The 20,894-nt window shown below is 43.8% G+C and overlaps 1 protein-coding gene across 1 annotated transcript in view; it reads left to right on the top strand.

Moving 5' to 3' along the window:
- Positions 1-221: 221 nt before the first annotated feature.
- MUS81 (MUS81 structure-specific endonuclease subunit) overlaps positions 222-20,894 on the top strand; it is a 261,421-nt gene continuing 240,748 nt past the window's right edge. Inside the window, exons 1-5 of the mRNA XM_030219968.1 lie at positions 222-338; positions 1,770-1,988; positions 5,698-5,827; positions 6,330-6,496; positions 6,766-6,864. Coding sequence (XP_030075828.1) covers positions 1,860-1,988; positions 5,698-5,827; positions 6,330-6,496; positions 6,766-6,864 — 525 coding nt within the window. The 5' untranslated portion in view covers positions 222-338; positions 1,770-1,859. The remainder of the gene's footprint in view (positions 339-1,769; positions 1,989-5,697; positions 5,828-6,329; positions 6,497-6,765; positions 6,865-20,894) is intronic.

The raw sequence follows: 20,894 nt of genomic DNA, 5'->3' as shown, positions 1-20,894 counted from the left end.
AGAGTAAATAAAAATGCTACCCCAACACCTAAAGAACGACAACCTGGATGCAGCAGCCTATAGGTTTGCTTGCTTTGTTTTGAGTTTATGGCGATGACGGCTGAGCAGGGAAGGGGAAACATAAAATGACCTAATTGGTTTCAACGTGTTGACGTCACTTCGTCTGTGTCATCTAACCTCCATGGGTTCAACTGCCAGTGCCTTGGGTTTCATCCCTTTATCTGTCTTTCCAAGTTGCAACGAAGAGACTGACTCACTACGGGCTGTGTTCTGCCGGCATACGAACTACTGGTCCCAGAATGCTCCAAGCGCCAAATGGGTGGCTTCGCCCTTGAACGGTGAGCGGATTTTCAGTGTGAACAGTATCTTGCTGATTATAGATGGTGTGTTGCATTCAAATTTTACTAGGATTATAATTAAAGAACGGTCAATAGGGACAGGCTAAACCGGTTTTGCGTATACTCCCCACTTAGAGCTGTGAGGTCTGTAGTTCTGCGGGTTCCACCTCCCCTCAGCAATTTGGAGCTACAAGCCCACGCTCGGCTGTAGTAAGGTAAAGCCAGAACTGGATTGACCTGTCCTTTTTGGGCATGGGGTGTTTGGTAATCGTAGGACATAACCACCCCACTGTTTTTCAAGCTGATACCACCATAAGGGTCAGGCTGCGCTGGTCCTGATTACAGTTGTTCCCCCAACAACGTAAGAACAGCCATACTGGGTCAGACCAATGGTCCATCTAGCCCAGTAGCCTGCTTCCAACAATGGCCAATTTATTTATTATTTATTTATTGTGCATTTATATCCCACATTTTCCCACTCATGCAGGCACAATGTGGCTTACAAAAATTAGGCAGATATACAAACAAGCTGAAAGACAGTGCAGAGGAGACAGAGGATAGACGGTGGGAAAAAATAACTAGCAACAGAAGGCAGAGCAGGGTGGGGATCAGGAGGGGGTTATCATATTGCGGAGTAACTAGGGGTGTAGCTTTTAATAAAGAAGTGGGTTTTCAGCAGCTTCTTGAAAAGGCCGTGGTCCATTTGTGCTTTAAGGTGCTGCGGGAGAGTGTTCCAGGGTTTAGGGCTCCAGTAGGAAGGAAGAGGTGAAAATCCTTTTGTACTTGACTCCCTTACAAGTTGGGAAGTGTAGGTGGAGATACCAATTCAGGTAACGAGTACTTGACAGAATCCCAAATAGTAGCAAGATTCATACTACTGATCTTAGAGACAAGCAGTGGCTATCCTCATGTCTATCTCAATAAAAGACTATGAACCTTTCCTCCAAGAACCTTGTTCAAAGAACACTAACACAAATGTGTAGAGATGCAGTGTTGAATGCATTTCTGTCTAGCTTTCAAGAATTAGACTCCCTTCATCAGAAGGGTGTAATTGATTGGTCAGACTAGATGGACATGCTGGTCTGCCATCTGTTATGTGTAGCTTTTCAAAATTTGTCACAAGTGAGTTAAATTAGTCCATTACGTTTTACCTACATCTTATTTGTGTACTTCTGCATTAGATAAGTTGGAACTACAAGCCCTGTGAATAAAATAATGGGGAAAGGTGGGGGCAAATCAGGAAGGGCTCAACTGATGCCATTATTTTTGGGTCATCTTGAATGGGGCATGCATTTTTGCCTACTTGGATCCTAATTTACAGTGCTGTACTGTACTGTACATAAGTTACAGTCCCTGCATAATAGCATTCACAATTTAGTAATCTCTGACAGCCGTATCAAATTTCTCTTTTGTTCTCCATTTCTGTCTCAGGGTTGGCAATGATGATTAAGGTACTGGGATTCACCATGCAACTGTAGCACACTTGAGTGGAGTACTGGTGATTACTGCTAGTAACCTGAAATGTCTGAGATCTTTGGCCGGAAGAAGCCAGTCCCAATTTGCCCTAATTCTCTGTTCTTGAAGTGGCTGATAGAGTGGAGAGATGCAGCTGCAGAGAAAGGGAAGAGAACACAATTTGTTTACCAGAAGGTAAGCTGCCTTGCAGCTGGATTCATAAATTTCAAGTTTATTAAAATTTGATGTACCACTCAGAGGTATTATCTGAGCAGTTTACTTTATAAAAGCTTTTAAAAAATAGAAGGAAGAGAGGGGGGGGGGTGGAGAGAGAGAGAGAATGAGAATTTTGCTGGTACTACGGAAGAGCAAGCAACACTTGGACCAGCATCATATTGTGAAGCACGTCACGTTACCACGTGATACTCTATCGCTTGTCAGTTACTGAAGCGTATTTTGTAACTGAGCGACACTTAGTAAACTGAGCCATGGAGTAACAACAGAAACAGAATGTATAAAATTCATGAAACGTTTATTAATAAAATTCACCTCAAAACGCAAAGATATGCCTTCACTGAAACCATACAAATCCATAACAAAGTAATGTTAAAGGGTCCAAAAATAAAAACAAAAAAATTTGCAAAAATTAAACATAGTAACATAGTAGATGACGGCAGATAAAGACCTGCATGGTCCATCCAGTCTGCCCATGACAAACTCATATGTGTATACCTTACCTTGAATTTGTACCTGTCCTTTTCAGGGCACAGACCATATAAGTCTGCCCAGCAGTATTTCCCGCCTCCCAACCACCAGTCCCGCCTCCCATCACCGGCTCTGGTACAGACCGTATAAGTCTGCCCTCCCCTATCCTCGCCTCCCAACCACCACCCCCTCTTCCCCCCAACTGCTCCGCCACCCGATTTCAGCTAAGCGTCTGAGGATCCATTCCTTCTGCACAGGATTCCTCTATGCATATCCCACGCATGTTTGAACTCCGTTACCGTTTTCATCTCCACCACCTCCCGCGGGAGGGCATTCCAAGCGTCCATCACCCTCTCCGTGAAAAAATACTTCCTGACATCTTTCCTGAGTCTGCCCCCCTTCAATCTCATTTCATGTCCTCTCGTTCTACCGCCTTCCCATCTCTGGAAATATAACACCATGGTTTACAAAGAAATAGATGCTGTTTACTTTAAATATTCAAATTGATTTTATAAGCAACAGCAGACAGAAAAGTTTTTTGATCAATATTATTCTTAGAGTGCTGTTGAATTAAATTAATAATCTGAGAATTCAAATTCTTTTATTTCTTTGACCTTTGGCTGTCTCCTTGACCACCGGAAATTCTGGAATACTAGGCAAACTGGAGTCCTTTTTTGTATTGAAGAGCAGACAGAATTTTAAAAAAGGATTGATGGTGATTATTTGTGTTTGGAAGACACGATACCAGCCTTCAAGCTTGTTATTAGCTCTTGGTGTGCCTTCACAGGTCCTTTCTTGAACTGTCCACATCTTAGGAGGAAACCGAGGATGCCTATGGATACTTCTACAATTTCTGCGATCTGCGACCATACGTAAGTATCTTCAAAGTAGTCCAACAAATCTGAAATCTTAAGGTTTAAGAACTCAGCGTCATCTAGAATATCGTCAAAAGCTTTGGGCACTTCATGAAGAGGTAAAAATGCCAGAGAACACAATGACTTTATCACACAAAGAACATCTTCATTCTCAGTATATGCTGCTGTCAATCCATTACATTTCACATTTCTCCATACGGACTGAGTCAAATGAAAAAAACATCTGGGAATTCCTCCTGAAAGGATGCTTGAAATCCATAATACAAGTTTCTGGAGCTAAATTATAGCGAAATGTCTTTAATACAGCAAACAGATGAGAATAGGTAGCTTGGTTTTTTATCAGGCAGGATTGCATAAACGCAGGGATAAACTTTGCCACCACAAATTGATTGAATAGCAAAAGGCTGACAGAATATTAAAGGAACAACTTCAAAATCCTATCACACATCCAAACTTTAGCAGCACATAAGAAATCAAGCATTGCGTCAGAAGCATAAATAACCACTGATTTAAAATTCGCCTGATCTTCGCAATGTAGCAGAAACTGCACAGTCTTACCCATATGAATGGCAGTCTGATATTTCTCTGGAATATGCAAACCCACTGCGGAGCTCGGTTCTGCCTCAAGTTCATCAAGGTGCTTCCAAGTGTGCTGAATTTTACGGATCATAGACATTTTCAAGGGAGCAGAAGCGAGCATTTCCTCAGTAAAAGATGCCAAAGCAGAACTTATACGCCAAGGAGGAAGCCTATTAACGCACTCAAATGCCATTCTTTCTAATTTCACCTTAAGCTCCATATGGGAGGGCTGAGACCGGGATCAGGTGGATGGTTATGAGGTCTCAATTCTTGAAAAGATGCATTAGCAGTATTATAATCCAACGAGGTAGTTAAACTACCGTTGCAACACTGGTCACATTTCCAGTTCAAAGTGGACTTGATTTTTTGAGAGAAACAGTAAGAAAAGCCGTTTAGGTATATTTTGTCTTTGCATTTAGAGGACTTATAAACCTCCATGCCTCAACTATCCATTCTTGATCTATGGCCCCCTTAAGAGATGCTCAGTCACATGTCAGGAAGTATTTTTTCACAGAGAGAGTGGTGGATACTTGGAATGCCCTCCCGCAGGAGGTGGTGGAGACTAAAACGGTAACGGAATTCAAACATGTGTGGGATAAACATAAAGGAATTCTGTTCAGAAGGAATGGATCTTCAGAAGCTTAGCCGAGATTGGGTGGCGGGGCTGGTGGTTGGGAGGCAGGGCTAGTGCTGGGCAAGACTTCTACAGTCTGTGCCCTGAAAATGGCAGATACAAATCAAGGTAAGGTATACACAAAAAGTAGCACATATGAGATATACTACTACTACTTGACATTTCTATAGCGCTACTAGGGTTACGCAGCACTGTACAGTTTAACAAAAAAGGACAGTCCCTGCTCAAAGGCGCTTACAATCTAAAGGACGAAATGACAAGTTGGGCAGTCTAGATTTCTTGAATAGTGGTTAGTTGTCAAAGGCGACATTGAAGAGATGGGCTTTGAGCAAGGATTTGAAGATGGGCGGGGGGGGGGGGGGGGGGGCTGGCGTATGGGCTCAGGGAGTTTATTCCAAGATATCTTGTTGGGCAGACTGGATGGACTACTACTACTATTTAGCATTTCTATAGCGCTACAGGTCTTTTTCTGCCATCATCTGCTACGTTACTATGATGCACGTTTAAGTATTTCAAGCGTAAATGACACATGCTGAAGTTATGAACACTGAAATATTATACTTGACAAACTGACGCATGTCAGAAAGTCATGTGCTATGTTGGATGTGCTCAAGTGTCACGCGCTTAAGTGACCGACAGTGGAAAAATTTAGTTCTGATGAAGCCATAGTAAATGTGGCGGAAAGAAGGTGTGACCAAAATATTTTCCTGGTGCTTAGAACTGAGAGTGTCTCTAACAGGGAAGAAAACGTATGACATTTATGCACTACTTATACCTTTATAAGAGCATTTGTAATAGTGGCCCTTCCCAACAGCATTTATATGCTATTAAGTGAACTGGTTTGCTTCAGCTATAGCACTAGGTCTAATGTGAAGGCAGTTAGTAGCTGAGTGTACTGTTAAGGGTAATTAGGAATGAGATGTATAGTCAGGTGGAATGAGAAGGCTCAGACTTCTTTGGAATGCCTGTTCCTGTGCTGGGTGGAAGCTGCTGAAAGTTGTGAATGTAGCATACAAATGTGGTTGGCTGGAAGGCTGTACTTTCTCTTAATTCCCCTCTGTGTTAGGGGATAGATGAAATATAAATGAATTCTGTGTTAAATTCTGTATAGGCTATCAGCTCACTGAAGAAGTACCCACTACCCCTTCAGAACGGAAAAGATGCAAAGATTCTGCAAAACTTTGGAGATGGGATCTGTAAAATGCTGGATGAAAAGCTTGAAAAATATTATGCTCAGTATGGTAGGTACAACAGATAATCCTGGTTTGCCCTGTAAAGCCCAGTGTACGATTTTACGTAATAATGCTGTGTATAGGAGGATATTTTTCAATTAAACATTCTACTTTTCTTTGGTTTTGAGCCTGGCTTTCTTGTGTTATCAGTGCGTTTTTTCTACTGAAAAAGGTGCCGGTACTCAAATGCCAGGGTCACTCTTTGGAGTGGGGTGATCACTGAGGGACCCACCCTATAATAGCCAGGCCCTCTGCAACCAGTCACAGAATCTATGACAAGGCACAATTGGTGTGTAGAGCCTGAACTCTTTCATTAAAACTTGGTCAATGGGTCAATTTTAGCAGATAATTGAAAAGGTGCCGGTACTCAGTACCCCCAAGTACCCCCACAAAAAAAGCCCTGTGTGTTATGCAGCTGAATTTCACAAGATTTGTAACTTATAAAACTAAAATTTAAAAATAATTTATAAAGGTGTACAAGGCTGGAAAAGAATTAAAACTGTCTTTCTAGGTAGTGATGCACCAATTCATTCTTTGGTGTGTTCAGAGCTGCAAGAAGTGTCAACCACAGAAAAGAGGAGGAAACCTATCCCACTTAAGACTTGCTCTGGTGATTTGCTGCCTCAGGAAATGGCTATGCAAGAAAAAAGGAATGAGAATCTCGGACCATCGCTCTCGGTTAGTATGTGGACTCCAAAAAGAAACAGAACACTGGGCAGTATTAGTATGTGGGAGAGGTTCCTGCACATTAACACCCTGTGGACAACAGTTTGTAAAAGTCTTTCACCAGGCTTCCCTCGTGCATTTACCGCCCTAGAATGGGTATAGTGTGAGCAGTTGAAGAACAAGACAGACAAATACATACACCCCTTCACTTGCCATAGTTCTTGTAGGATGAGAAATACTGTGATATATGATATTTAACTTCTGGTTGTTGTTTTGTCCAGAAAAGAAAAAAGGCAGAAGAGAAACAAACCCGCAAATATGTCCCTCAGAAATGCTCTGGTGGCTCTGCTGTTCTGCTGACACTGTACAGGGACAGCAAGGTATGTGTGGCAGAAGTGCTTCAGCTGATTACCAGCTCTTCTAGGTTGCACCAGAACCAGCTTCTACATTGCTACATGATGTCAGTTTAGATTTTACCTTTTTGTGAAATGATTGGATTAACACTCTTGGGTATTTGTTGTAAACATTAGGAATGTAATTTTTAAAGCCACGTCCAGGGGTAAAATGATTCCTTATCATCATCATCAGCATCCTGCTAGTATTTCAGACCCAGGTTATATCTCCTTACCTGCAGATGGAGGTAGACACGTTAAAATTCCAGTGACATCACTGATATAAGAAATGGTGCAGCTAAATACCTTCCAGTATTTCTCTGCCTTTTCAACGGATGGTGTAGGTGGATTGGTGTAGCAGGTGGGTTTTTGTTTGTTTGTTTGTTTTCTACTGTTTCAACTAAATTGACCCTCAATCCACACTATGTTCACAAAACTAACAATGCTAAGTGGAGAATGCAACTAATACCAAACTGAGCTAACAAACATCTTATTTAAAAGAAATGGAAAAACCTCAGAGGTCCATAGACCGGTCTGAGGAAAGCTCCTTTGATGCTTAGTTAAAGCTTACTCGGGGCTGTTCACACTGAACCTCAATCTATCATCCGCAAAAACCCTTTCATCTATACTTATTCATTCCACATCTTTTATTTTACCCAAAAAATTATTTTTGTGTCTCTTTTATATATAAAAACTCATATGACATGCAGCGCACGTATCTATACCAACGGGGCCCGTTTCACCTTCTGGCTTCATCAGGGTTATAGTGCTTTAACTGATATCTGCCATTATCTTTCCAGGCTGACTCTGTGCCAGACTTTCTGAGCTTTAGGCTACAACTCTTGGCTCTAAGGTTGTCTCACCAGGAGATTTCCTCCCAGAGTCTGAGTTGTAACCCAATCCTTCATTAGGTTTGAGGGGTAATGTTTTCCCCCATCTGCATCCTGCAGGCCTCGGCCTATGGGCCTTTATGAGGCTTACTGTAGTGGGGGACAGCAGGGGAAGTTCCTTCCACCCCCAGCCTCTGCAGAAAAAAAATAAAGCGTTGGGGTTGGCTGCTGCTTCTCTTTGCTCAAGGAGTGGAGCTTTAAAAACCAAACAAAAAGCAAATAGAGAGAAAGTTTTGGAAGCAGAAATGCTTGGTTAGAGTTGGTGGTAGGCCAGTTCAGGCAGGTCCCATGTCTTCCAATCCTGTTTCCTCAGACAGTTCGTGAGCCACTTTGCTGGGGCCAGTGCAGTCTGATACTGACAGATGCCAGCCAGAACTGCAGGGCTGGGGGTCCTGGTGCACCTTCATGGCTGGCTCCTTTTGCCCTGTGTGCAATGGGGAGTTTGAAGGTATGCAGGGGAGAGCTTTGGAGAAATGCCCTAGATGTCCCCTGAGGGCAGGATATGGTTGAGGCCTTCAATCCTCCCATGACAGTGTTAAATTCAGTAGGAATGGTGGCCACTATGTTCCTCCATTAGTCTTATATTAAAAAAAAAACAAACAAACGTTTACTGCAGGAAAAGAGAGTAAACAATGATCATTAGCTTTGTAAGTATGCTTAGATGGTAATCTATACCAAAGGTTTTAGAGGTGAATAGGAGCTTGCCCAAAGAGAGACTATGTACTAGACATGAAGTTTTATATACAGTTCTGGATTTTAGTGGCAGCCAATGAAGCTTGCGCAAAGAGGAATAACCCTGTTATATTTGTTACATTTAAAAATCAATCTTGCTGCAGTATTTTGCAGTAGATGAAGTCTTGAGTGTAATTTTAGTGTAATGCCTATATATGCAGCGTTGCAGTAGTTTAATTGAAAAAGAATCATAGATTAAACAACTAAAGCAAAATATTCTTCATGAAGGCAATTGAGATCTGATCCATTCCTGCTTTTAATTTTTTTTTTATTATTGAACTACAAGATATTACAATACAATAAAACATAATCAAATTAGCCAAGTGGATACATATAAAAGTTCATCCCCCCCCCCCCCCCCGGTCCCCAAAACAAACCATATCCAACCTACCCGCCCACTCCCCCCTTATCAGATAGGATTAAAAAGAAACATCTGTGATCACCAGTGTTGACTTCATGGCATCGGTGTCTGGGGTGCTTGCACCAGCCATGCCTCTTTCTGCTGCCTCTAAAGCCTCCAGTCTGCGATGAGGCCTCTGACCCTAGTGCCTTGTGCATTACTGGTGTCGACAGCCACTCGTGCTTTCACCGCCTCAAATTCGGTGGAGAGAGCTTCACTGGAGTCACGGGTGGAGCCTACACCTTGACGCCTCTCCAAACATAGGGCATCTGGCTCCAGGTCATCTGGACCTGCATAAACGATAGCCCTAATCCAAGGTGTCCTTTATTCCTTCAGGCTGATTCTCAAATGAGTCACTGAACATACGGCTCTGTTGGGGTCACAGTCATTACCCTTATCTGATGAAAGACAGAGTAACAGTCTTTAGCATATAGAAGATATGACATCACAGGCTTGGTCAGATTAAGTTCTGTGATACATATGTTAAATTGTGACAGGGGCTTTAATCTCTACAGCCCACCTTGGAACACTCATGGCCCATCAACATAGGCGGTCGGTGGCCCAACTGTTTGGGGAGGTTAAAGGGGGCGGGGTTTAGGGGTGGTACCAGCGGTGGGGCTTACATCCATAATTGTCTGACAACACACCTAGCTCCGCCCCCACCTAGCCCTGCCCTTGTTGACAAGATGTGTTTTAAAATTCAATCAAAACTTGTACAGACATAAGAAACCTATCTAGCCCATTATATGGACTGAAGCCAGTAGGCAGAGCATGCCACCATTTTCACTCACCCAAAACAATAGCAAATGCTATTGAAAACAATAGCAAAATATTATTAGAAATGAGGAACTGCCTATGTATGGTCTATGTGTAAAAAGTCAAAAGCTGTTCCAGTTGGATAGGATGTGCCTTACAAGATGGAGGACAAAAAAAAAAAAAAAATATATATATATATATATTTATTGTACTTATTTTAAAGTTTTTCATTTATTTGAAAACTTTCCATATATAGATATAGATATTATGAAATAAAAATTGAATACCACTAAAACAGCTTTAAAAATATTGTAGCTGGTAGAGACAGCAGTTATAAACTCTCAATTTTGTGCTCATTTTTCTACACTGTTCTATACAATAGAAATGGCCAAATTCAGTGAGGGTATCCTTTTTCCTGATGGGTTCATCTTAGCAGCTGTTGTAATGTGCCTTAGGAAGCCTGGTGTTATAAAATAAGATGGACTATATTGAAATTAAATGGAAGTAAAATTAAACTCACCTTTCATTAGGGCACATGAAATCACATCTTCACAGGTCTGTTTTCAATCTAACCTTCTTGGGCTCCTCCACCTCCTGTGGCCACCTCCGTTTCAAAACTACAGCCAGCCAGCCAGCACCTCTTCCTCCCCCGCCCCATTCAACCCACGGCTCCTTCCTTAGCGGTTCTGACCACTGGAAAAAAAAAGAAAACTTGTATCTTCCTCTTCCCGCCGGCGCCCACCCCCCGCTCACTTCTTTTCTTACCCGGTGACCTGCCTGACTCGCTACCTCCCTAAAGCTCTTTTCCCAGCGGTTCTGAGCACTGAAAAAAATAATCAGCTGCCGGTATAGAGCCACGTGCTGCGACTCTCACTCAAGGTTCACAGCCACGCTCTGCCGGAACGGCAGCAGGAAGTGTGTCACAGGGGGAGTTTCCAGGCAGAGCTGTTTGTGAGTGAGTGTTGCAGCACATGGCACTATACCGGCAGCTCTTTTTTTTTTCTGTGCTTAGATTTGCTGGGGAAGGAGCCTTAGGGAGGTAGAGAATTGGGCAGGCAGCCAGGTAAAAAAGAAGTGAGCAAGCGGTGGGGACGGGGGCACCGGTGGGGAGAGGAAGATACAATTTATTTTTGCGCCTGCCCTGAATTCGAGGAGGGCAGGAGGTACTGACAGAGGAGGCAGGAATTAGCCTCCCCAAGCCTCTTATACGGGGTGCCTATGCCCATCAACTGCCTGGAGACCCACATGGTCTACTTGGCTCTGGCAGAGTTTCACCTCCTGTTCTGGGGAAAGGCGTCCAGTTGATGAACAATGCTACAGCGGTTGTCAGTATGAACAAGCAGGGAGGCACCAGGTGTCAAGCAGCATCCCTTTCTTATTCGGTGGAGTCAAATCTCCTAGCACTATCAGTAGCCCACATAACCTGCAAGGACAATGTTCAGGTAGATTTCCTTAGCTGCTCCTTCATTACATTACATTACACTTGGACTTATATCCCACTAATTCTATCAAGTTCTAAGCGGGCTACATATTTCAAGAGTGCCAGAACATTCTCTTGGAAAACACTAATGGATTCAATAACCAATTTAAATAAATTTCCTAAATAAAATGGTTTTCACATTTCTCCTAAAGGAGAGGTATGGTTGGGAGATAGTAAGTTTCTCAACTATATCTCTTCATAGACGAGCAACCTGAACAGCCAAAGAACCATCGAAAATTGCTTTTTTTTCCTCTAATTGATGGAAAAGTAAAATAACCATCTATATATATAAAAGGCACCACCAACATTCTAATACTACTACTTAACATTTCTAGAGCGCTACTAGGGTTACGCAGCGCTGTACAAATTAACAAAGAAGGACGGTCCCTGCTCAAAGGAGCTTACAATCTAAAGAACGAAATGTCAAGTTGGGGCAGTCTAGATTTCCTGAGTTGATGTGTAGTGGTTAGGTGCCAAAGGCGACATTGAAGAGGTGGACTTTGAGCAATGATTTGAAGATGGGCGGGGGGGGGGGGGGGCCTGGCGTATGGGTTCAGGGAGACCGTTCCATGCATGGGGTGAGGTGAGGCAGAAAGGGCGGAGCCTGGAGTTGGTGGTGGTGGAGAAGGGTACTGAAAGGAGGGATTTGTCCTGAGAGCGGAGGTTACGGGTAGGAACGTAAGGGGAGATGAGGGTTGAGAGGTAAGGAGGGGCTGCAGATCGAGTGCATTTGTAGGTTAGTAGCAGAAGCTTGAACTGAATGCGGTACCTGATTGGAAGCCAATGAAGTGACTTGAGGAGAGGGGTGATATGAGTGTATCGGTCCAGGCGGAAGATAAGATGTGCAGCAGAGTTCTGAACGGACTGAAAGGGGGATAGATGGCTAAGTGGGAGACCAGTGAGGAGTAGGTTGCAGTAGTCAAGGCGAGAGGTAATGAGAGAGTGGATGAGAGTTAGGGTGGTGTGCTCAGAGAGGAAAGGGCGAATTTTGCTAATGTTATAGAGGAAGAAGCGGCAGGTCTTGGCTATCTGCTGGATATGCGCAGAGAAGGAGAGGGAGGAGTTGAAGATGACACCGAGGTTGCGGGCAGATGAGACGGGGACGATGAGGGTGTTATCAACTGAGATAGAGAGTGGAGGGAGAGGAGAAGTAGGTTTGGGTGGGAAGACAAGAAGTTCGGTCTTGGCCATGTTCAGTTTCAGGTGGCTGTTGGACATCCAGGCAGCAATGTCGGATAAGCAGGCCGATACTTTGGCCTGGGTTTCCGCAGTGATGTCAGGTGTGGAGAGATAAAGCTGGGTGTCATCAGCATAAAGATGATAGTGGAAGCCATGAGATGAGATCAGGGAGCCCAGGGAAGAGGTGTAGATTGAAAAAAGAAGGGGTCCAAGGACAGATCCCTGAGGGACTCCAACAGAGAGCGGGATGGGGGTGGAGGAAGCCTCACTTCCGTTTTTCATGGTGGTGTAGATATCCAGTTTCACGAATCACAGGCAGGAGTAAGGAGTAGGGAAACACGCTCCTCTCCTGCTGACCCTGCTGCCCGGGTTGCTCCCCTCCCCCCGCTGTATCGTCAGGGCATGGCTGAGGATCTCAAAGCACAGAACACCCTTCCTCCCCCTTACTTTTGTCCCTCCCTCCCCTTACATTTACATTTAAAACAACACCAGGGGCTTGCAACTCTGCCTCTCTCTGCTTATTCTCTCCCTCCGCCGAGAACTAGCATTAAACTGACCTTTTGAGTGGAAATTGGACTCACTCAAACATAGCCAGCAAGCTGAAATCTGCTGCTCTCCTGCTGACTCTGTTGCCCGGCCTGCTCCCCCCCCCCCCCCCCCCCCCGCTGTCTCACCAGACCATGCTGAGGATCTCAGAGCACTGAACCCCCTTCCTCTCAGTTGCAATGTCAGAGAAAATGAGTGCAGGGAAGGTCAACCGCTCCCTCCCTCCCTTTACATTTAAAGCAACATCAGGGACTTGCATCTCTGCCTCTATCTGCTTATTCTCTCCCTTCGCCGGACAACTAGCATTAAATAGCCCTTATGAGTGGAAACCGTAAAACTGGTGTACAGAGAAATGGGAGTTACTTGATGCTTTTCTTGACAACAGACCTATTTTCCAGACTGCTGCTGCTGCCAGTTACATATAAAGCGCAGGACTCAGACAGGCTTGCCACTTTCAGAAGCCAACAACACTCTTTCTACACATTCACTCTGCAGGGGAGAGGAGAATCGATGGATGGCAAAAGGGGGGACAGGGGATAGAGGAGAATTGCTGGGTAGCTGGAGGGGGCACAGGGGAGACAGGAGAATAGCTGGGTGGATGGAGGGGGACAGAGGAGAGATAACAATCACACACACATTCACTCTCACAGACACACTCACACCCAGACTCAATCTCTCTCTCTCACACACACACACACGGTGCTGCCAACCACGCAGAGGGGGGAGAGGCAGGGGGTCCTGAGACCACAAGGGAGGAGAGGGGAACGCAGAGGGGGAGGGGGTCCTGAGACCTGTGAGGGGGGAGGGGGTCCTGAGGGGACAGGCATCTGTCACACACTCTCACAGTGTCTTCCTCACTCTCACACTATGTTGCACACTATCACATTCACTCTATGTGTCACACAGTCACTCACACACACTCTCGGTCTCATACACTCTCCTGGTCTCACAGAGAGTCTGTGTTTCACACACATACTCTCTCACACTCTGTCTCACACACACACACACACACACACTCTCACACACAGTGTACCTGTGTGAAACACACTCTCTCACACTCACTGTGTCTCACATACTCATTCAAACAAACACACTGTCATCCTCACACACATACTCTCTCACAGACACACTCGCACCCAGACTCACTCTCTGTCACACACAAACACTTGCACATTCACTTGCTCCCACACACACTCTCACAAACATACACACTCTGAGACCAAGCTTGCTACCGCCCGTTTCTTTTGTGTCAGAAACGGACCTTTTTCACCCTACACCCCCTCTCCCAAGTCGCTGCCTCTCCCTCCGCCCAGCAACTTTCCCTCCAGTCCCGCCCACACACACACCCAACAGACCTGCCATGCCGCTCCGATCTCTGCCCAAAGCTGCAGTACCGGACCAACAAAAACATCAGCTTCCTGTAAACAGCTCTGCAGCCGCTCCTCTCGCCTCACGTCGCTCCTACAGTGTCCTCCTCCAGGGGCACTGATGTCCAGGCGCGAGGACCGGCTGCACAGCCAACTGCCAGTCCTGATGGCCTCCTGCGGTGCCTCGCCTGCTTTGTTAAAACACCTGATGCTGATTTTGGACTGCCGCGCCGCCTCTGTGGATGGAGACAGTTGCTGGCCGCACGGAGAGGGGGGAGCAGCGGTGGCGACTTGGTGAGGGCGAGGGGGACAGTGGCAGCACAGACATGGGGGGGGGGGGGAAGCGGTGCTAGCGCCCGTTTCATTCCTCTCTGAAACGGGCCTTTCACACTAGTTGTTATTAAATCTCCTCTTTCTTTGAGATGATATAGAGCAAAAATGATTAAACAACCTGGAATCTGAGCATACAAGGCTTTATTTAAAAAGTGCTAGTTTAAACTTTACTATAGCTTCTTTAGGCATCCAGTGAAATTTGCAATAATAAGGAGAAACACTATCATATTTAGTCAAGCCATATATCAATCTGACTGCCGTATTGTTTGAAGTTTTTAAATGAATGTTTCGTGCAACCCAGGTATATCACATTACAGTAGTCAAGGGATGAAAATTGAGTGCACTAACCTTTCGAATTGGGCTGTTTTCAAAGAATTTCCTGATAAAACTCAATTTTCTTATCACTAGAAAACTTTTTTTTGGTGACATAATTAATATCTGGTTCTAATGACACAGAACAATCTAAATTGACTCCCAAGATTTTAATAATTGGAGAGTAAAAATTCTACATTATTGATGGTAATCGACCGAGGATTTGTTTCAGGATGGAAATTAAAACATGGGAATATAGTTTTCTCTGTATTAAGCCTTAGCTTGTGATCTTTCATCCATTTTTTCTATTAATTTTATGTAGAAACTGATTTTTGTAACATCTAAATTAGAAATAGATTGAATTGGGATTAAGAACTGAGATATCATCTGCATATATGTAGTGAAGAAAATCATTTCTCTCTAGTAACTCTAGTGACTGAGTGATAGCATAAAGATGTTAAATAACACTGGAGAAAGTGGGGAACCCTGCAGAAGAACTCCGCATGGATTTCTCCAACTAAATGATAATTACCCCTCTGATTTTACTCTGTATGATCTCTGTGTCAAAAAACTCCTAAATCAATTCAATACCCTCCCTGAAATCCCTATATCCGCTAACTCTTGCAATAAAAGGATATGGTCTGCCAGATCAAAGACAGACTACAAATCGAACTAAAGTAACAAAGGCGCTTTTTCCTTCACTCAGTAATAGCTGTATGTGATCCAACAGAGAACACGGAACCGTCTCAGTACTAAAAAGGGTTCAATAGCCAGATTGAGAAGATTGTAGGCCATTATGTAAATATAAATAATGATTAAGCTGAATGGTTACCAGTCCTTCCATCAGTTTGGAAAGAATGGAATAGATGCCACAGGTCTGTAATTTGAAACTGTTTCTTTAGATATATGTGAATCCTTCAGCATGGGAGTAATAACAATCTCTATTAGACTGGCAGGAAAAATTCCCTGAGGTAGTTTTGCTTCAATCCAGAGATAAACATTTTATACTGAATGTTTTTGGGGCACATACCACTAAATATGGAGGGCAAGTGTCCAAAATGCAATATGAAGAAATATGTCTTTGAAATAATTTATGGAATGTCGACCATTCAGTTGTTGAAAAATAATTCCAGACTCTGTCGGCTGGTATATCCTGTTCAAGGTCTAATTTTGATGGTAGTTCTGGTTTAAACTTAATTGGTGGAGGAAAGGCAGTTTTTAAATTAGCTTATTTTTTCCAAGAGAAAATTATTAATTGATCTGCACTAGGTAATTTTTCTACTTTGTTTATGGAAGCCAGAGGATTAAAAAGAGAGTTCACTATTGAAAACAAATGTTTTGTATTGCCATTTTCTTTTTGAATTAGTTGAGAATAATATGTGTTCCTAGCTAAAGTAATTGCTTTCTTATAATTATGAATTGTCCTCCATTCATTTTTAGGTAATATGGAATTATCTTTAATCCATTTGCGTTCAAATTTCCTACATTCTCTTTTTAATTTCAGTATGCTATTTGTCGCTCTTTCGAGGCTTCTTTATTCTAGAGTGAAAAGGAGCAATGCTGTCCAATACCTCCTTACTTCATTTTCTAAGTCCAGATTTTTCCCTTTTGGTAATCTTAACAATACATTTTCCTAAAAGGCGTTTGGTTCTATTTTCCCTCTGGTTGTAATAGTTTGAGAGAATATATTTCTTACTTTCTGAAATTGAGTCCAGTATAATGTACTCTGTAATGATCAGACCATAAAAATTCGTCTCAGGTTACCTCTGTTATGTCTCCATCACTAAAGGTCACCAAATCTAATTGGTGAGTGGAGCAAGGAGATGCAATTTTATAATTTAATGAAGAAAAAAAGAACAGAATTGGTGTCTTTTAGTGCTTTGAAGATCTTCTACATGCATGTTAATGTCACCCAAAATTAAATTATATGGGTTTTCAATAGAAAGTTTTAAAACAAATTCACAGAATTGGGGATAAGCCCTGGATCATTTTCTGGGTGGGCAATAACATAATATACATGTTAATTGATGCTGGAGAGTAGAGATTTAATTGACAGGCTATCATTTCCAGTTCTGGAACGGTATATGAGTCTATGAGAGAAACATCTAGTATTTGCTTATAGATAGGGCTATCCCTCCTCCCTTTTTTCCTTTTGGGGTAGCAAAATAATACTGTAGCCTAAAGGTCAAAGATCATTAAGACGTGGATCATCCTCAGAAATAAGCCAGGTCTGTCAAAAAAGAGACATCTTGGCTGATGTTCTTCTAACCAATCCTGCTACTTTATTACCCACTGATTTTATATTAATATTTATTTATTTTGTTTATATATTCTTGTATTTCACTATTATCCAAGAACAAGTTTCGGTTCAAAGTGGCTTACAATGTACATTTTGGTGGAGTTAGTGTTGTGCAGTGTGGAGAGGGCATCTATAGTTCGTGTGGTTATTCGAAAATGCCTCTCCAAGTCGCGCTTTGTCTGTTGGAAAGTGACCTCTTTGAAACATGTATGTGATGTGTTTGGTGAGGTACCATTGAACCAGTGTGGTGTGTTTTTCATCATGTAGTTGGGGCATTTGTCAAGTAGGCAGTATGCATGCACATATTTTGCCAATAGTGTCTTTACTGTGTCTAGTTGGGGTGGTTTGAACATGGTCCATATTCTGTCTGCTGCGGTGTGGTTGTCATGCATTTTGCAGTCCTGTAGGTAGTCTGTGATGTTTATTTGTGCTTTTGTAAGGTTTGATCTTGTGTTTATTTTATTTTTGCAGTACTGTGCAAGCTCCTCTGCAGTTGGTGGTGTTTCAGTTGTCGCCAATATGTTCTGGGTTTTCAAAGTTTGTTCATGAGTTTGAATATATTTTTCATATTGGTCTGGTCGAGGTTCGCAAATGTACTGTAGTGTTCTGCTTTTGCTTTCTTTATACTGTTTGTGTATGTTCTTATGGCTTTTCTCCATATGGTTTTGTTTGTGGCCTGTGCTCTTTTGAGTTTCCTACAGAGTTTCTTAATGTGTAGTAGTTGTCATTAAACCAGGGATGATGTTGTTTTGTGATTTTTGTTTTGAGTGGTGCTATTTTGTTTAGTGTGTTTTCACTTGTTTCGTCCCAGTTTCTCATGAAGTGTTTATCTTCGGGTGGTATGTCATTGAGTTAATTTATTGTTGTTGTCCATAATGTGTGGTTGTCTACTTTTTCCTCTGGTTGTGAATGTGTGTTGGGTTCTTGGCTCTCTTTTCTTGCTGTTTTCTTTCCAATGTAGTGTGAAAGTGAGCTTGCTGTGGTCTGACCATGGTACCTCTTCCCATGTGTGGTTTGTGATTATGTGGTTGTTACTCTTTGACAATCTGTGGGCTAGCATGTCTAATTGGTGTCCTTTTGTGTGCGATGAGGCTCTTTGTGCTGTTGTGAAGTTCCATTGGTTTATGAAGTTGATTAGTGTTCTAGTGTTTCCACCATGTTGTTTGTAAACTAACACAGTTCCACTCACACCATGTTTATGCAACTTATCTAGCAACAAATCCACATCTACAGTATCAAACGCCAAGGAAACATCAAGTGATACTAAACATAAAGACTTTCCCTCGTGCATACCTCTCTGGATACCATCCACAGTTGATAATAACAATGTTTCTACCCCATCAGCAGCTCGAAAACTATACTGATTTGTTATCCAAAGATCCAGATCGATTAACAAAATCCAACAACTGCTGCAGTACTACTTTCTCAATTACCTTTGCTACTAACGGCATCACTGAAATAGGTCAATAGTTACCCAGATTTTTCAGATCTAATATTTCCTATTTCAATATTGGCTTTACTGACATTGTTAACAATCAATGTGAAGGCTGGAGCAACTTCTACTGCCAGCTGTTTCACAACATTGGATGAACATGGGTCCAATAGTGATCTTGTTAATGTTAGAGAACATACTATGGATTTTACTTCCTCTTCTGTAATCGTAAAATTCCTTGTCATCAAGCAGATGAAGCCATTACGTATGGGTTGTGTCCATCAACCAGCAGGGGGAGATAGAGAGCACTCAACTTTTCACAGTGCCTCATGGCCAGCTAGCTCCACTGCCTCTTTAGTATTCTCTATCTCCCCAAGCAGGGTGGCTGCAGCTTCTTTGAGCTCCATCAAAATCTGCCTGGGGGTGGCTCCTGGCTTGCCAGTTGTTAGCCGGGGTGTTAGAGGCTATAGCAGCTTCACTTTGAAGGCACATAGGTCAGCCCTTTCCCTGCCTTACCCATGCCCCCATGGATGTGGACATATTAGCTTGCTTTTCCCTGTCCTTTCCCACTCAGTGGATGCAGGCACATTGGTTCGCCTTTCCCTGCCTTTCCCACTTATCTGAGCCTCCGGAGTGATTTTATTTACCTCTTTTTGCCTCTGCTTTCCTCACAGCGTTAAAAAAAAAAAAAAAAAAAAAAAAAAAAAAGCGATCTTGGAAAAGAGGTTTTTCTTTAGAATCTTCTACAGGACTGGAGCTGTGATACTCGGTCTAGTGAGGTAAGAGTGTTTTCTGACTCCTCCGGGGTGGGCCCGCGATCGGGACGTTTTTGGCGCGAACCACCATTTTTGAATTTTACCGCCGTTTTCGGCAATGGCTGCGGAGACTGTAAAGCGCTGTTCTAAATGTGACAAGCGCAAATCAGCAGCGGGGCTCTGTAATTCGTGCTGTACAGACGGTAGAGCCGGCCCGAGCATTGCGAGCAGCAATCTTTCGCGCTCTGAGCTGGCAGTGGACGCCATTTTGGATTTTCCACATGGCACGGCCTCCGTTGCGACGGAGAGCTCTGAATCCGGGGGGGGGGGGGGGGGTCCTCTGAGTGAGGCTAATAATAGAGCTGATAGCCCTGGGCAGGATCCGGGCGGTCAGGGAGCGGTTTTCTCCCCTGATTTTGTTTTAGTGCTGCATAGGGCATACATGCTTAAAAGAGCTCTTCCACAGGGATCTTCGGACCCTCTGCCTGCCCCCCTGGTGGATTATGGCCTTTTGGAGTTGGCTTTGCCTGTTTCTTATCCTCCTGATAAACGCAGAAGGGCTAAGTCCCCTTCTGAGTGTGGCGCACCCCCCTTTTCCCCCCCGTGGTCGGGCTATGAGGATTCTGAGGGGTCTGGCAGAACTTCTTGGACTGAGGAGCCAGAGTCGGGTGCAGAATTGCCACAGGAACTTGATGATCCATCTGTGGTGAGGATTTTCCACCGCGAGGAGCTGCCAGCCCTTATTTCAGATGCCTTACAAGCCCTCTCGATTGAAGATCCTGGGAGTGGCACAGCCTCCTCGGTTAATCCAAGGATGGCTAGTACCAGAAAGCCTGCTCGAGCCTTTCCTTTGCATGACTCCATCCAAGAGCTTATTTCAGCTCAATGGGCTGACCCCGAGGGACCTTTGAAGGTTGCCAGGGCTATGGGACAAATTATACCCTCTGAGTGAGGAACATTTGGCTCACTATGCAATGCCTAAAGTGGATGCCCTGGTCACGGCTGTGACAAAGAGAACTACCCTCCCTGTTGAAGGAGGTGTTGCCCTGAAGGATATTCAAGACCGCAGGCTTGATTCAGCTCTGAAGCGGTCCTTTGATTTGGCAGGTCTCACTGTTCGGGCGTCTGCATGCAGTTGTTATGCTGCTAGAGCCTGCCTGGCTTGCTTACAGCAGGCAGTGGAACAGTCCAGTGATGGAGCGGAGACCTTATCTGAAGTGGCTCCGCGGATGGAGTCGGCCTTGTCCTTTTTAGCTGACACCCTTTATGATATGGTCAGAGCTTCGGCTAAACAAATGGCTGTAGCAGTGGCGGCTCGCCACACTCTTTGGCTACGACATTGGGCGGCGGACATGACCTCTAAGCAAAGGTTGGTGAAGTTGCCCTTTCAAGGCCTTCTCCTGTTTGGTGAGGAGCTGGAAAACATTGTTAAAGGCCTGGGGGATTCCAAACCTCAGCGCTTGCCCGAAGATAGGCCGAAGCCTTCCTCTAAGGGTCAGGCGGTCCGCTCCTCTTACAGACCTCGCTTCCGTGAAAC

This window comes from Microcaecilia unicolor, chromosome 11 (genome assembly GCF_901765095.1).
Source record: "Microcaecilia unicolor chromosome 11, aMicUni1.1, whole genome shotgun sequence".
NCBI classification, from domain to species: Eukaryota; Metazoa; Chordata; class Amphibia; order Gymnophiona; family Siphonopidae; genus Microcaecilia; species Microcaecilia unicolor.
This window is presented reverse-complemented; position numbering and strand designations above follow the sequence as displayed.